Source organism: Typopeltis vanoorti, chromosome 20 (assembly GCF_054136105.1).
Source record: "Typopeltis vanoorti isolate ZY-2024b chromosome 20, IOZ_Tvanoo_1.0, whole genome shotgun sequence".
Lineage (NCBI taxonomy): Eukaryota > Metazoa > Arthropoda > Arachnida > Uropygi > Thelyphonidae > Typopeltis > Typopeltis vanoorti.
Window position 1 is genome coordinate 78,161,936 of NC_143568.1, and position 17,792 is coordinate 78,179,727.

Below are 17,792 nucleotides of genomic sequence, written 5' to 3' on the forward strand. Positions count from 1 at the left end.
GAATTTGATGATGATGATATTCATCATCATCATCATCAAATTCCTGCCATGTACCCTCAAGGGGTGTACAGAATACGATAGTACTACATGAAAAAATTACATCATCACTAACTTCCTATCTACAATTTTCCTCCAAATCAGTCTGTTACTTGTCAAGACTCCAACATTATCAGATCTTATATTTCTATCGTCTAAGGCACTTTGTACCGTATCAATCCACCTATATCTTGGTCTTCCTCTGGGTCGTTTTCCTGCCAACCTGGCAGAGAACACTTGTTTTGCTAATCTTTCCTCTCCCATTCTATTTAAGTGACCATACCATCTGAGATTAGCTCTGCTAACGCATTCCTGGATGCTGACAATGTCAAGTTCTTTCCTAATATCCTCATTTTTAATATGATATTGCCATTGATGCCATCTGTTCACGCCTCTAATCTTTCTCAGGACTCTCATATCTGCGGTCTCTAGTCTTTGGTCAAGTGTTTTACTTCTGACCCAGCTCTCAGATCCATAAGTTAAAATCGGTTTGAACACAGTCTTGTATACAGCTAATTTAGTGTTCCGACTAATTTCTTTCTTATTCCATATGAATTTATTCAATTGACTTCCCACCATACCAGCTTTGCTGATTCTGTTGTCTATTTCTATATTTAGTTTACCATCTTCAGTAAAAATTGTGCCTAAGTAGCTGAAATGTTTTACTTGTTCCACCGGTTCTCCATTCACAACACAGTTGACATTTTCAATGATTCTGCCTATTTTCATTGTCTTTGTCTTTTTATTGCAGACCTTCATACCATATCTATTACAACAGTTATTCAATTTAGTCAGAGAATCTTGCACACTTGTAGCGGATTTATTTAGAAGTATAACATCATCCGCATAAAGCAAAGAGCTGACATTAACATCTCCAATTTTGATATCAGGTTTAATACCACATTCCTTCATAATGTGATCCATATACATAATGAATAACAGAGGGGATAATGTACATCCTTGTCTCACACCAGATTTAACATTAAACCATCTTCCTGTACTTCCTTCAATTCTAACTGCTGACTCACAACTCAAATAAAGACTAAGTATTGCTTGATATAATGCCCCATTGACACCATATAACTGCAGCGTATTGAATAGCTTCTCTCTTGGCACCTTGTCATATGCCTTTTCCAAATCGACAAAACTTAAATACAGATCTTTGTTATATTCCCATGCTTTCTCGACTATTTGTCGTAAAGTGAAGATCTGATCCTGACAGCCTCTATTTGGCCTGAATCCAGCTTGTTCTTCACCAAGCTTTTCTTCCACAATTCTTCTCAACCGTTTCTCAAGTATACTTGCATAGATCTTGCCAGGAACACTCAGTAGGGAAATACCTCTGTAATTCTCACATTCAGTTTTATTTCCCTTTTTATACATGGGTACTATGAGAGCTCTACTCCAATCATCGGGAATTCGTCCCTCTGTCCAGGCTTTCTGAACTATGCAGTGCAGCCACTGTAAGACTCTTATACCACCATACTTCAGCATTTCTGGTCGAATATCATCTACTCCTGCTGCCTTTCCACATTTCAAGCCTTTGATGGCTTTTTCTACTTCAAGTATGGATATGTATTCCTGACTGCATGCCTGGTCAGTGTTTTTTATCACTGTGCTGTCATCACTACTTGTTTCATTTAGCAGTTTTTCAAAGTAATTACTCCATACTTCAAGGATATCTTTTTCTCCTGTTTTCATTTCACCTTTATCATCTCTAATTCCTTTTACAGCACTCTTTCCTCCATTCCTAAGCTTCTTCAACAACCTCCAGAATATTTTGCCACCTTCTTGATATTTATTTTCTATATTCTTGCCAAAGTCCTCCCATGACTTTTGTTTAGCTAGTTTTACACACTGTTTAGCTTTCTTACATTTGTCTCTGTATTCTGTAAGAGTAAAAGCTGACTTATTTGCTAGGAACTTTTGATATGCTTTCTTCTTTTCCTTCACTGCCTCTTTAACTTCCTGTGTCCACCAGGGAGTTCTGATTTTTTTATCCTTGCACACAACCTCACCACATGCCTCTCTGGCAGAATCAATCAATGTTTCCTTCAGAGTTTGCCACTGAATCTCCAAGGCTTGATTCCTGTTCTCAAACTCTTTCATTTTCTTTTCAATAATATTTCTGTATTTTAGTCTACAGTTCACATCTGAGAGCTGCTCAACTTTTATTCGCTTTAAAACTTTCTTACATGTTATTCTTTTCAATATGAAATTCAATTTTATCCTGCTCAAGACTAAATAGTGATCACTTTCAATTTCAAATCCTCTGTACACTCTGGTGTCCTGCACCAGGGAGAAAACATCACTATCAACAATAACATAGTCAATGAGACTTTTCTTATTCCTAGCCTCTTCTCTCCATGTGAATTTGTGCACATTTTTATGTTGGAACATGGTGTTAGTAATAACCAGTCCATGTCCTGAGCAGAAATCCAACAGATATTTGCCATTATTATTAGCTTTGCTCTTTTCTCCAAATTTTCCCAAAATATTTTTGTATGTCTCACAATCATTTCCTACTCTACTATTTAGATCCCCAACAGGGACCAACTTTTCCTTTTTCATTGTGTCAGTTGCTTTTTCTAAAGCCTCAAAAAATTCCTCCACTTCTACCTTAGTAGAACCTTCTGTGGGACCATAGGCACAAATAAGTCTCATTGTCCAGTTCCCCATTCTCATATTTGCCCACATTACTCTACTTGAGACTGACTGCCATTCAAGAAGATTAGCCTCGTATTTTGTGTTGAATACTATGGCTACTCCTTCTTTTCCTTGGTTGTCATTGCCTGAATATAACATTTTGTATTTATTGCTCAGAAAGATCTCACCAGTTTTGGTCTTTTTTGTTTCAGTCACCCCTATTATGTCGATCTGGTACTTATCTAATTCCTCAGCTAGCTCCATTTCTTTGCCATTCAGGCTTCTTACATTGATAGTACCGATCTTTAACTCTGGTGATGTTGAGTTGGGGTTTGTTTTCAGATTTGTTTCATCAGATTTTCAGATGATGATATTCTCCCGAGGATATTTAGAATGTAGACTAAATAGGACTCTATTTTCGTGAACTGCCTGAGCACACTTATTTGTTTAAAAATGAAAGTACTAAGATTTAAATCTTCAAAAGAATGAGTGACAGTTCTTTGTTGTGCTAGTATGAAAGGTGAGAAACGAGAGCTCATAGTGATTAAAAAAAGTAAAAATCCTCAGTGTTTTAAAGGTGTCAAAAGTTTGCCTGTTGACTACTGTTCTAGTGCAAATGCTTGGATGATTAATGACATTTTCAACAATTGGTTAGTTAAGTGGGATCTTAAATTAAAGCAAAAAAAGTGTCTTGTTAGTAGACAACTGCACTGCACACACAAACAGTTTATCGTTAAAGAACATCAAAGTAATTTTCTTGCCTTCAAACACTATATCATTAATTTAACCATGTAGCCAAGGCATCATACCAGCTTTTGAAGTTTATTATTGTAGGAAAGAATTATATAAAAGACCAATCTGATGCAAGTGCAATTGCAAAAAAATATTTCCCTTCTTGATGTACTGCATTTAGTAGCAATGTCATGGAAGCAAATCTCAGAGGAGAAGACTATCGAAAACTGCTTCCAAAAAGGGAATTTTTTAAGATAAACTCTGTAACTCCTTCCAAAGAATTTGAATATCTTACAAATGAAATTTTTGATAAAACTCCAGACGGAATGTCAAAAGAAGAATTTGAAAATTGGTTGGATATTGATAACAACGTTGAAGTGATGGCTACAATGATAGTGTCGGAAATATGTCAAGCTGCTTCCGATGAGAACTTTAAATTAATAGAAGAAAGTGAACCTAATACAAGTATAGAAGAACAAATTTTAGAAAGTTCTCCAACCAATTCCCAGATGCAAGAAGCCCTATGAATACTTCGTTGTGGTGTGCAACATAGAGCAACAAACTTCAAAAAGCATTACGAGTATGAGCAATTTATTCATGAACTACTATATTCAAAGACACGACAGACAACACTAGATAAGTTTTTATCTAGTGTTGATAATAGGCAACAACATAAAATAAATTTTATATTGTTGCTTATTAAAAAGTTGTTTATAACAATAAATTAAATTATGTTCATAACAATAAATTGAAATAAATGATGCAATTTTTTATATCCTTTGCTTAATGTTATCAGCCGGTTATTGTTATCGAAAAGCAACTGTCCCAAAGTGATCATAATAAGCAGCATCTACTGTATTTCTTTTAAGTTTGAATATTCACTTTTTTATAATTGAAAACAGATAAAAAAAAGGAATACACAGAAATATCTTCCTACTTAAAGTTCATCTTTAAATGAGCAAATGGAGAAGTATTCACATGATTTTATAATACAATAAAATTTTTATATTTCTCTTTCATTTACATCAAGAATTTAATTATATGGGTAATTAAAAAAATTAAAACATGGCTCAGTTGAATCAAGAATAATGAAAGTTTATTTACAGAAATATTTAGATGAATATATAGTCTTACTACACTATGTTGCTAAAAGTGTCCACAAATACCCATAGCTCTATGTTGCCTCGCCCATATGATGCAGATACACATACACAATGCTATATAAGCACAGGCATGTGGGCATTTGCAGTGTAGACATTCTTTGCAATCAGGATGAGTAGACAAAAAGAGGTGAGTCTGTTTGAACATGGTATGATAGTCAGAGTCACAATTTCAGTCATTTGGTCCAAAAGATTTCTGCCACATTGTACATGCCCGATCTACTGTCAGCAAGGTTATCATGAAGTGGAAACATGGAACCACCAAACCCCTCCCTCGAAACTGGTAGGCCAAAGAAACTGACAAATTGAGAATGGCAAACTCTCAAGCATATTGTCACAGTAAATCATCAGTTAGCCTTAGAAACCATTGCAAATGACTTCTGCATGAGCTCCAAGGATGCCAGTGACAGTACTATCCACCAAAAGGTGTTTGCCTTTGGGTTTCATGGACATGTCGCAACTCACAAACAAGGTGTCATCTGGAATGATGCAAACAGCACTGTCACTGGACTGTGGATCAATGGAAGAGAATCCAGTGGAGCAATGAGTGGTGGTACATGATCTGGCAATCCAATGGATGTGTCTGGACTTAGTGGATACCTAGTGAACAATACTTACAGGAATGTCTTGTATCGACCATGAAATTTGGAGGCGGTATCATAATAGTCTGGGACTGTTTTTCTTGATTTGGACTAAGCCCATTAGTTTTTGTGTCCGGATCGTTAAACACTAATGCCTACCACGACATTTTAGACAATTCCATTTTTCCCACACACTGTGGCAGGCCATTTGGAATAGTCCCTTTCCTGTATCAGCACAATAATGAATCTTTTCACAAAGCAAGGGCCCTAGGTCTGTGGTATGAAGACACAGAGGTGGAAGAACTAAACTGGCCCACCCAAAGGTCTGACCTCAACCCTACTGAGCATCATTGGGATGAGCTGGAGCCATAACTACTCATCCAACTAACATTCATCAGCTTTTCGCCATACTACAGAAGGAATGGAAATAATTCCAGCAGCAGTTTATCAAAACTTAGTGGAGAGCCTACAGAAGGGTAACGGCTATAACAACAGTAAAAGGGGTCCTGACCTCGTATTGACAGCAACACTGCAGTGACAGAAAACGTAGTGTATGTTGAAATAATGAAGATACATGATGGTACAGCATGATAAAATTTTATGCTGGCTGAGATGTCATCAAGTTAAACAAGAACTTACTATTTTCTTCAGGGAATGAGGGCAAACAGTGAAAAATCACTATTGGAAGAAACACACACTCAATGTTGGCATAACTGAAGATAGGCACCATCAGTGTAAGAAGTATCAATGAAAAAGAAGTCGAACTGGCAGAAGCAATAGAGAAAGTACCATATGCATAGAAATGATGTCATGAAAAGAACACTGAAACAAGTGAGATCCTACTAAATACAGAATGTTATATTCAGGCAACAGTGGAGTACAGGCAGCAATAGCATTCAATACCTAAAAAAGATGAACTTTTCAACTGACAAGCAATTGCAAGTAGAGTAACGTAGACAAATTTCAAAGTAGAGAACTGCAAAATGAAACTTATCTCTGCCTATATTCCTGCAAAAGGTATTCCTAAAGAAGAAGTAGAAGAATTTTTCAAGTCATTAGAGAGGGCAGCTGCATTAAAGAAAATGCAAAGGCTGTTCCTTGTTAGAGATCTACACAGCACGGAAAGAAATGAATTTCAGATATAGAGAAATATTTTAAGAAAATTTGAAGAAACAGAAAAAGGCAAAGCTAATAATAATAATAATGCATGCCATATTTTTGGTCGGCACATGAACTAGTCATTACTAAACCAAGATTCAACATTTAGATGTGCATAAACTCATGTGGAGAGAAGTTACAAGAAATAAGAAATCTCATTGGCTATGTTATTGCTGATAGCAATAACTTCAATCTGGCTCAGGAATTAATATAGAGGGAATTTGAAATAGGAAGTGATCACCATTTAGTTTTGAGCAGGATAAAAATTATTATATTTAAAAGAAAAGCGTGTAAGAAAGTTTTAAAAAGAATCACAGTCGAACAGCATCTCAGAGGTTAAATGCAGGCTGAAATATACAAATATTATTCAAGAAAAAAGGAAAGAGTTTTGAAGACAAGAATCAAACCTTGGAGATTCAGTGGCAAACTGAAGAAAGCACTAATTGATTCAGCAAGGAAAGCATGCAAGGATAGCAAAATCAGAACTATGGTGGACACCAGAAGAAATTGAAGAGGCAATTGTGGAAAAGAAACGTGTCAAAAGTTTCATAGCAAATTGCCATTCATCAGTCTACTTACCACCACTGTAACTAGGTATCCAGCTTTCTCTCTGGTCATTTATACAAGTCATGATGGATGATTCCCTCTCTTCGTGCTTCAGGACTCTGTTCTATATCACCTACCCACTTTCTCCTATACATAAATGACCTACTCTCAATCACCACTAATCCTATTCACAGCTTTGCTGATGATATGTCTTGCCATTTGTCCTATTCATTTGACAAAATGCAAGGACTTCCCAAGCTTCAGGAACATCTTCAAGAGACGCCTTAATCATTGATCTACATAACATCCTTCAATGGAGCAAAGACAATCTGATCACCTTCAATGCTACTAAAATGCAATACTTGTCTTTAATCTTGCAAAAGAGATTGCAGCTCACTTACCCATACCCTCAGAAATACCCAAATCAAAAGACAGGATCAGATCGCTCTGCTTGGACTAATATTTACCTCTGGTCTCTCCCTACCATAAACACATCACATCAAATGCTTCTTCAGCATCCAAAAAACTAGGCATTTCTCTTCCACCCAGATACTGACTGTATATAAATCCCAAATCTACTCATCCTCAGAATAATGCTCGTATTTGAGTTGTTGCATCTAAAACATCCCTAAAAATTCTTGATTCTGACCAAAGGAGAGCGATTCAGCTTATACATGATCCCACCCTTATGGACTCACTTCAACTTCTATCTCACAGATGCATTATTTCAGCACAATATATGTTGAATAGATACCTCCATGGTCACTGCTCCACTGAACTGGCAACCCATCATTCCTCTGCTTTCTGTTGGACATGTTAAAACAAAAGCAGCAGCAACTGCCCAATATTCCTTTTTGTAAGTGTAAAGACACCAATCCTGCTCTCCTCTTCCTTTTTTATTCCATCTACATCTGTCCTCTGCAACAGCCTCCCTGAAGTATTCCCAACAATTACAATCTGCAATTCTTCAAGAAAATGTCAACAAATTTGTATCAACTCATCCCCTCACTGCATCTCACACACAGCACTGATGTGCTTATAGGGTCTTTGATCTATGAATCAATATAAATAATAATAATAATAATGACAATTTGAAAAAATTGAGCAGAAAACAGCAAAGCTAATAATGATAAGTACCTGCTAGTTTTCATCATATTCCAACCTAACATTCAAAAATTCACATGGAATAATAAGAGAAATACATAAAGAGTTTTACTGACTACTATTATTGAAAATGATATCTTCAAATTGGTGCAGGATATAAGAGTATACAAAAAATTTGTAATATGTTCAGTTTTTAATAATAATAATATTATTAATAACAATAATAAAAAATATACATAAAAAAGCCATCCAGAGCAGGCTTTTACAAAACATCCATGCCCAAGGTGGGATTCAAACCCATAACCTGTTGACTGGCAAATGGGTATGCTATCGACTTGTCTAACCAGTTTGGCAAATGAATAGCATGCTAAAAAGAAATATATGTACCAATGTTATTAAAAGAATGAAAGTTGCTTTTGGAGGCAAATAGCAGAGACAATTTGGAAATAAATTACTAAAAAATGAAAAAACAAATACAGAAAAATTAAAGCATTTGAAAACCAGAACCAAACCTCAGTAACCCATTGGCAAAAATCTGAAGAAAACATTGATTTTTCTAGCCAGGCAGGCTTGCATGGGAGCGAAGTTGTTTGCAAGGGCAAAAAATCTGACTAACTGGTGGATTAAATAAGTTAAAGAGACTGAAATCATAACCAAAGTTCATAACAAGCAAGTCAAAAGAAGATATGTCCTTAGTGAATATAGAGGAAAAAAAGTTCAGCTTTTTTGAAAAATCAGCTTCAGAAAGGATACAGAAGATAAATCATTAGGGCAGCAAAATATACTGGAGATTATTGGGAGGGAGGAAAAAATTCCTCAGGAAGTAACTCGAAAAAAGAAGGCAGAGTTTTTCCTCGCCAAAACGGTGTGTAACAAAATTCATGCAAATGCTTCATGAAAGTCTGTGGTAATAATGCACCTTGTTGTTTTCTTATTCACATTTAACTTAATGATATTCTCAGTAGTATTATTCAGCAATCATATGCTAGTATACTGCACACTTTGCTACTTTGAGCTGTAGGCTGTTTTTGGACACCACTTTAAAGACTGTCTTCCTCTACATCCTCTCTTTCCTGTTTAAAATGCTCCTGTTTACAACCATCAACATATCTATACTAAGAAAAGAATTACATCCAGTAGGATGTTTGTAACATTTGTGTGTTTCAGAAGAACTTTTGCAGCTTTTGACACAAATCTTAATATTAATATATTTTTCCATTCTCTGTGGTTTGAACATAAATCTTATTTTAAAACCAAACCACATTTTGAGTTTAGCTTGATCTGCACCTTATCAACAAGTAAACTAAAATATCTTAAAATACCTTTCCTCTTTGCAGTCCTTTCAATACATCATTCACAAGTACACAGAAAGACTGGCCAAGTTTCAATCTACCTGTAGCATTCTAGTAAATTGTTCAGTCCAATGTGTAGTAAAAGCAAAATAATATGTTTTGTGTTGAGAAATATCTGATAATATGCATTTGTTTAAGTTTAAACTTGTGAAAATCTGGTAAGAACTCTAGGTTAGAGAATACATAGTTGCAGCATACAAATCAATAATTAAATTACCTGAAAAAATCCTTGAAGTTCTATCTCACAATCAGCCTGAAATTTTTGTTGAATCTGAATCTGAACCTCAGGCTCCAAATATATTGGATTTATCCACGATCTTATCACATTTTCCTTTAAAATAAGAAAATAACTGAATGAATATAAAATTATGAAAATATTGCAAAAGTCAATAATAATATAGTGAGTTATATGACATCTGAATTCCAGTTCTGTGAAGGGAAGGAGAAATTATGCAGAATATTTAGAAATTTAGAATGGGGAGTTATATTCAGATAACAAACAAAACTTGATAAAGAATAGATATAGATTGGAATAATCTTTTTTTTTTTCCAGACTTTCCTGATGTTAGGTATGAATTTGATGTTCAGTAGCAAGTAAAACTGCAAATAACAGATTATCACGTCACCACTGTTTTGGAATTTTCTAAATGTTAGGTAGGAAATAAATATAGAGGATTGGAATAATCTTTTTTTTTTTTTTTTTTAGATTTTTTCTTAATGTTAAACAGGTACTGGATGTTCAGATAACAAGTGCAAATAACAGACAGATATGTTTTAGATTTTTCTTAATGTTAAGTAGGGATTTGATGTTCAGTAACAGGAAAAATTGTAAATTGCAAATAACCAATATTATAATATCAATTTTTTTAGAATTTTCTAAATGTTAGATAGGAATTCACTGTTTAGATAATGGGTAAAACTAACAGACATCAGAACAATTGCTTTTCAGACTTCATCAGTGTTAGTTTGATATTCAGATAATGGAAACAACCAAATTTTGGACTTGACCAAATATCAGTGAGATTTAATATTCAGATTATTAATAGCTAAATAATGAATGGCAGAATGATTCCGTTTTTTTTCAAGCTGTTCCAATGTCAGATTAGGTAATATTTAAAAATGCAAATAACACACCAAAATGATGATTTTTAGGAAACAGGTTAGAGTTTGAATATTGGGATGCAGATTTCGAGAGACATCACTTAACTTCAACAAACCAACATTAAGTGAACCAGTCTCTCAAAATCTGCATCCCAATATCCAAACTTCAACCTTTCATCTAAAAAACAATCATTTTGATGTGTGTAATGTAGGCACAATATTGAAAAAAATGAGTTTGAATAAAGAAAACAAATTAGGTTCATATCTGGGAGCATAGTGTTATCAACTTGTAGCAGATAATCCAAGTAAATCTGTAAAATAAAGCTCCCAAGTAAGTTATTCAGGACTTTTTTTAATTAAACTAAATGACTACCACAACAAATGATAAGAAAATCAGCAATTATGAAGAACTTTAGTATACAAGTAAAATATTCCAATTATTTAAGTGCCATATTTAGTGAATATGGAAAATTAAATATAAAAATAGATAACAAAATAAGCAAAGGTAGTATGGTAAGAACCTCAGCAACATATTCCATTTAGGGACATGAAGAATCTTTATAAGGACTTTTCAATCGAGATGAATTAGTTGCTCACAAGACAGTAGTAGGATTTCTTACCTAATGTAAGTTTTAGATCCCATAAAACATAAATATTGACCTCAGAATACCTACCTTAACAAATAGAGCAGATTATGCATACAAAATTAACTATCATGAAATCAATTTCTCTCTCTTCTTCTCATGGTGAGTTCCTCGAAGATGAATTTTTGCCATTTCTTTCAAAGTCAGACTACTTGAGCCCAACAAGATAAGGAGTTAAATTAGAAAATAACAAAAATAATGCTATATTATCAAGTCATTAAAATTCTATTTGCATTTTTAAAGTATTATGCATCACAAAAATCAGATAGTTTCTGTACAGTTGATGTATATATCAATGCCTAGCAAGATGACACGTCATGATTATTGAATATTCTATTATTTTTCAGGAAATAATGTATAATAAATATTAATTATAATAACTAATACTTTCCTATATTTCAGAAATTGCTACATTTCTTGCGGAGCTTCAAATTCTTTTCTTGAGAGGTTGCTTTTTGGTGGTTTAGCATGAGTGAGTACACTGGCTACATCCAGTCTGATATTGTTGGCAATATAGTTGGGAAGGCTGAGGATTCCTCACTCTATTTGGATCATTATTTCTTCTGCATGAATATTTTTTTAGGTGATAGTGCATAGTTATGGCCATGTGCGAGTGCACTAACTGCTTCAGGGTGAAGGATGATAAGTTTACTACTGTATCAGGAGGTAGTTGGGGCTTGGAAGCTGTGTTTTTTTAGTAAATTTTCATATCGAAATATGAAATTTAAAATTAGACATCCACCACAGGATACGCTGAAAGAAGGCCACTCTGTTACACCATAGCAAATACAAATATGAGAGGCTATTCCTAGAATTTGCCTCAACCCTGAAAAACTTTCCAAACCTCAACAAATTTGAGTTCATGAAACTGCTCCAAATTTGGGAAGCACTCATCCTCAGCCCAACGGCCAGTACCACCCAATCTAGCCCATTAGGGAGTGCTGCTTAGGAGTTGAAACAGACTTTGATTGCCTTTCTTCAGCCTCATTTGCCCAGTGTTAGTGCCTGTGCACATATAGTTTTTGTGATACTTGATGGCAATTTAATGTTACTGAAATATAGGAAAGTATTAAAGTTATTATAATTATAACTAATATTTTAGCATACACTATTATTTCCTGAAAAATAACAGTTATGAGTAACCAATGTATAAGCCTATCTACAAGTATTGCATATTCCACATAAACAACAAAATCAAAGGCAATCATTACACTAAATATGTAGATTTTTTATTTATTTATTTTTTAGCAGAACCAAAATTGCACAGTAGTCTGAAGTACTGAAATAGCATATTTTCTAAAACTAAAGACAATTTCAAAATTGAATAAAAAGCTGCTTCGAGAAAGGAAACAAGGAATATGTACTACTTAGAACAAATCAGTCAATTCATTAAAACCTGCAATGATTTGCATATGCTGATGGAAATAATAATCTTCGTATTACCCACTACAACACTCATTGAAAGTGTGATCAAATATAATGCACAAAATACAGCAACAAAGCCATTGTTACTTTAAAAAATAATCATTACTTTTAATTATTTCATTTGACACATCCTGTCAAAAGTCTTTACCAAGGCTTTTGACAGGATGTGTCATGGAAATCTGTTGCATAAATTGTAAGATACAAGACTGGATTATAAACTACTAGCTTGGATATGAGAATAGCTGACTGAGATCTATGAAGGATCAATATGCATGGTGTACCGCAGGGATCAGACCTTAATCTGTTGTTCTTCAATCTTTACATTAATTACATTAGGAAGGATTTGACAGGAAACATACACAGCTTAATGCATGCAAATGTCAATATGTATCATTAATGTCAATGCCAGTAAATTCGCATTTACTGACATTGAATCATCCTTAGAGGATAATTGCAATGCTAAAACAAATCTTAATATGTAAGAATAAGGAAGTCATTTTGCCTGTTTATAAGACCTTGATGTGGCACTCATTAGACTACTATGTATAGGTCTGGTCTACTGGTTTGTGTGGTGGTGCAGATACAGTGGAGAGAGAGAGTGCAAAGGAGAGTGCTAGAGATGATATTGGGAATGTGGAATGTAGATAATGAGAAAATACTGAGAATTTGTGGAAGGAAGATACTAGCAAACAAGAGAAAGAGGAATGATGTGAACCCACAAACTTCTGAAAAGGTCATCAAGGGATACCAGTAGATGAAAATTTTCACTATATGGAGAGGGGGAAGAATTGAAGCATATCTATGGAAGCTGAGAATGAATGCAATCAAGAAGGGGGTGAGAGCTAGATTGTTCTTTCATAGAATAGTGCAAGATTGGATTGCATTGCCTTTGGAGGCAGCAAGTGCAGCAAGTGTGAATAAATTCAAGGAAAGGTATGACAGCTGGTGTTGGTGATGTGCGGCCTCCCTCATAAGATCCTGACTCCCTGGAGGTCTCATGTAATATAATACTTTACAAGAGATAACTGAAAATCCTATAATGATATTACTCACACACACATTCGCACACCTGCTAAATAAAGTCTAGCATGTCAATAGATTTTAAAACACAGGTTTTGCATAAAACTTTAAAACTGCATATTCACCATTTTACCTCCAGTGACCTCCAAAAAAATTTCAATGATTAACCTTTTCTTGGAAATAAACTCTAAAATTCTTTCTTTCTTGAGGTGAAATAACAGAAAGATAGGATGTGAGATCACTGAAAATTATTAGAATAATTTTTCCTTTATCTTATTTTGAAATAGGTTTTCAGGAAATTGCACTGTATAAAATACTACAATAAAACTTTTACTTTGTTCACCTCCATGTAATAGAAGGGGATAACAGTCGCTACAGTCAGCTTCATTCCAGACTTGTTTTTGCATGTTTATTTCTGCATGCATGGAAATATACTGTTTTCCAAGAAAAAAAAGAGTGCTTCTGGTAATCAACAACAAAGGTTTAGCATGTCCTGAACATCTATTGCCAGACTACTGAAAATATTACACAAATATAAAATAAGTGAGGAAAGGAAGAATCGGAAGACCAAGAAAGAGATGGCATGAGACCGGAACAGGCCACCTGGCCAAATCCATATTAGGAAGAAGAAGATGATGAATGAAATAAGAACAGTCTAATAGACTATATTATTGTTGATAGCAATGTACTACCACTGATTCAGGATGGAAGAGTATGCATAGGATTTAAAACTGAAAGTGATCAACATTTAGTTTTGCGAAGAATTTCTTATTGAAAAGAAGAGTGTGTAAGAAAGTCTTAAAATGAATCAAAGTTGAGCAGTTTTCAGAGATGGACTACAGACTAAAAAACACAAACATTATTTAACAAAAAATGAAAGAGTTTGAAAACAAGAACCATCAAACCTTGAAGATTCAGTATCAAGTCCTGAAGAAAATACTGATTGTAGCAGAAAATGCCATCAAATCCTAAAATGTGGAAAGGCAGCTGGAGTGGATGATATTCAACCAGAAATGCTGAAATATGGAGATATAAGTTTCTATAGAAAAAGGAAATAAATCTGAATGTGAGAATTACAGAGGAATTTCCCTATTGAGTGTTCCTGATAAGATTTATGCAAGTATATTTGAGAAAAAGTTGAGAAAAATTGTGGAAGGGAAGCTCAGAAAAGAACAAGCTGGCCTTTAGGCCAAAGAGAGGTTGCCAGGATCAGATTTTTGCTTTTAAGACAAATAGTAGAAATCATGGGAATATAACATGGATCAATATTTAAGTTGTATAGATCTGGAAAACGCAAATAACAAAATGCCAAGAGAAAAGCTGCTCAAAACACTATAGTTATATGGTGTAAATGAGAAGTTACATCAAGTAACATAGTCTATATTTGTTGTAATTCAACAGTTAAAATTGAAAGAGGTACAGGAAGATGGTTTCATGCTAAATCAAGTGCACATTATCTTCACTGTTATTCATTATCTATATGAATCACATTATGAAGTGATATTAAACTGATATCAAAATTAGAGATGTTAATCTCAGCTCTTTACTTGTTATACTCTTAAATAAATCCACAAGTCTGGAGGATTCTCTGACTAAATTGAATAACTTCTGTAATAAATTCGGTAGGAGAATCAGCAATAAAAAGACAAAGCCAATGAAAATAGGCAGAAACAGTGAAAACAACTGCAACATGAATGGGAAACCTATAGAAGTAAAACATTTCAGCTATTTGAGCACAATATTAGTAAAGATGACAAATTAAATATGGAGACAGAGAATGTTAGCAAATCAAGTGTTCATTTCCAAGATGGCAGGAAAAAGAAAAAGAGGAAGACCGAGAACTAAGTCGATTGATACAGTAAGTGCTTACCTTTTAAGTCAAGTATCATCTTCATTCAGGAGGTTGACTATTATGGATCTTTACCTGAGATTCATAATGTGCAGTAGAAAGAAAAGATGGTGAGGCTCTAATCTCTTCTATCTTGCAGTTAGTATCCTATGTCTATAGATATATGTGTTCACAGGGCCAGTTTGCCTGTTTTAAGGGATAAAAAAACCTTCCACCTCTGCATGAGACCGACTAACTCACCATTTAATTGAAAACATCTGATAAAGGTTCCTCACATCAAGACAGGGATTTGAATCCTGGTCTTTACCACCAAAGGGCTTGTCTAAACTGCCTAATGGAGGCTCTAAGCAATGCCCTAGAAGATAGAAATATAAGATCTGATAATATTGGAGTCTTGACAGCTAACAGATTAATTTGGAGGGAAAATGTTGATAGGAAGTTAGTAACTGTTTAACTATTTGATGTCATACTAACATAATATCCTCTACACTTCTGTGGGTACATGTCAGGATTTTGATGATGGTAATTATACAACTAGATGGCAAACAAGAAATTAATAATGACTGTCATGTTGTTGTTAGCAAAATGATAAATATCTATATAACAAACAATTGTATTACTGTAGATTTAACCAATTCCACAAACTGAATAAAGACCGCTGAAATTGCTACAATATCTTATAAGTACAGTTTAATCTAAAATACTTTATTTTTTAAACATAACTATCAATCTCTGACTGAGCACAGGAAAAGTCAATAGTATGAAGTTACAGACCTGAAGATAATTATAAGAGATAAGAGATCAATATGTAAAAAAAAAATTATAAAAAGATTCATATTTGTAAATTATGATTATTTTTACAACATTTAAAAAAAAATTACAATTTGATCACAATCAAAAATAACATTTGATGATATGTAATCTGCTGTCAAATGTTAGCAGTTTTGTATGTGTACAAAAAAAGAATAAAAAATAAAATGAGAGGAATGCAAAGGAAACATTACGATGGTGAGTAGGTACAAGCCATCCTATTCAACAATATGAATTAGGAAGATAGCATTCAAAAACATGAATGCTGTTCAGCGCGCTCATTTTTCAAGGGAATGAGGATGTATTGGCGATGGTCCAGATAAGGTTTATTAAGTCATGTCAGATATGAGTAGAGATTGAGGGAATGCAACTTACTTACAATAGAAGGGGGGGGGATATGATTGAGACACATAAGATGGTGAGAGATGGTTACCAGATTAACGTGGAGGAGATTTTTCATAAAGTAGTGGAAAGCAAGGGTACAACTAGAGGCCATCTCTGAAAGTTGAATAAGGAGGGCGTGAGAAGCAGGTTCTTTGCATGGAGTGATTGGTGAATGGAATGCACTGTGAATGGGTTTAAAGTATGGTTCAATGATCTTTTCATATGAAGGAGTAAAGACCTCCCATGATGAGTCCTTTAGTCCATGGAGGTCAGATGTTAATAATAATAATTTAAGCAAGTGGGAGTTAATACCATAGCCACCCTTGATGGACTTTGGTCTTCTAGTGGATGGCAAAATAATAAGTTTTTTTTTTTAAAACTGCTGATTCTCATCAAAGACCAAGCAGAAACTTTAAGGACAAAAATTTTTTCAATAGCATGGAACATCGTGTTCTATAATATACTCTTCTCTAACTCATTTTTTTTTAATGTAAATTCACTCAAGAAAGGTTGAAAACCTATTGTACACTGGTTTCATGGATGGTGTAAGGATTAGATAATTCAGGAACTCTACTGTAAAGACTAAACAAGCTACTTCAAGTCTCCATTAGATAATTATTTCATTTAAGATGATGAAACTGATCTACCACCAACTTAAAACATTCGGCAATATCCATGTTTGCAATGGGATTCAATCCCATTACCAAATGGTCATGGGTTTGACCACTTGATTTAGTATTCCTAATTGTGTGTAAACCAAAAATAAACCAGATAACAGATAAAAGTTATATAAGCAATTTTCAGTCATTTATTATGAGTACTCATTGTGTTCTGCTCAAAACTAGAAATATGGCAATGCTGGAGTGTTTAAGCATATTTGGAAATTAATTTATTATTACTCTTTTGAAAAATAAATTTCCTTGTTTGTAACTGAACCTCTTAAAAAAAAAAATCAATGGAGGTATATCTGATAGCAAAGATGAATAGGATCTGTTTGCATAGAATTAAAATCCAAATCTCACTGGCCAAAATATATAAATCTACATAATTATATAATTACTTACATCAACGTATCCGGGTTTGCCGAGTTTCCCAAGTGGAGATTCTATGTATCGAGGTGGCCTTGGAAGAGATAACCCCCGAAACCAGCCACTAATAGAAAGCCTAGTTTTGTCTTGAGTCAGTACTTCTGAAACCTAGCATAATTTTTAAGAAATATGGAGGAAGGATAAAAAAAAATTATG

The 17,792-nt window shown here is 34.2% G+C and overlaps 1 protein-coding gene across 3 annotated transcripts in view; it reads right to left on the reverse strand.

Annotated features, from left to right (window-relative positions):
• The window catches only part of sud1 (Prolyl 3-hydroxylase sud1), a 232,918-nt gene that overhangs the window by 64,017 nt on the left and 151,109 nt on the right, over positions 1-17,792 (reverse strand). For all 3 annotated transcript variants that reach the window (XM_090410657.1, XM_090410658.1, XM_090410660.1), the window contains exons 9-10: positions 17,613-17,744; positions 9,533-9,646 (exon numbers count right to left, since the gene is read on the reverse strand). In XM_090410657.1, the coding sequence (XP_090266783.1) occupies positions 9,533-9,646; positions 17,613-17,744 (246 nt within the window). The remainder of the gene's footprint in view (positions 1-9,532; positions 9,647-17,612; positions 17,745-17,792) is intronic.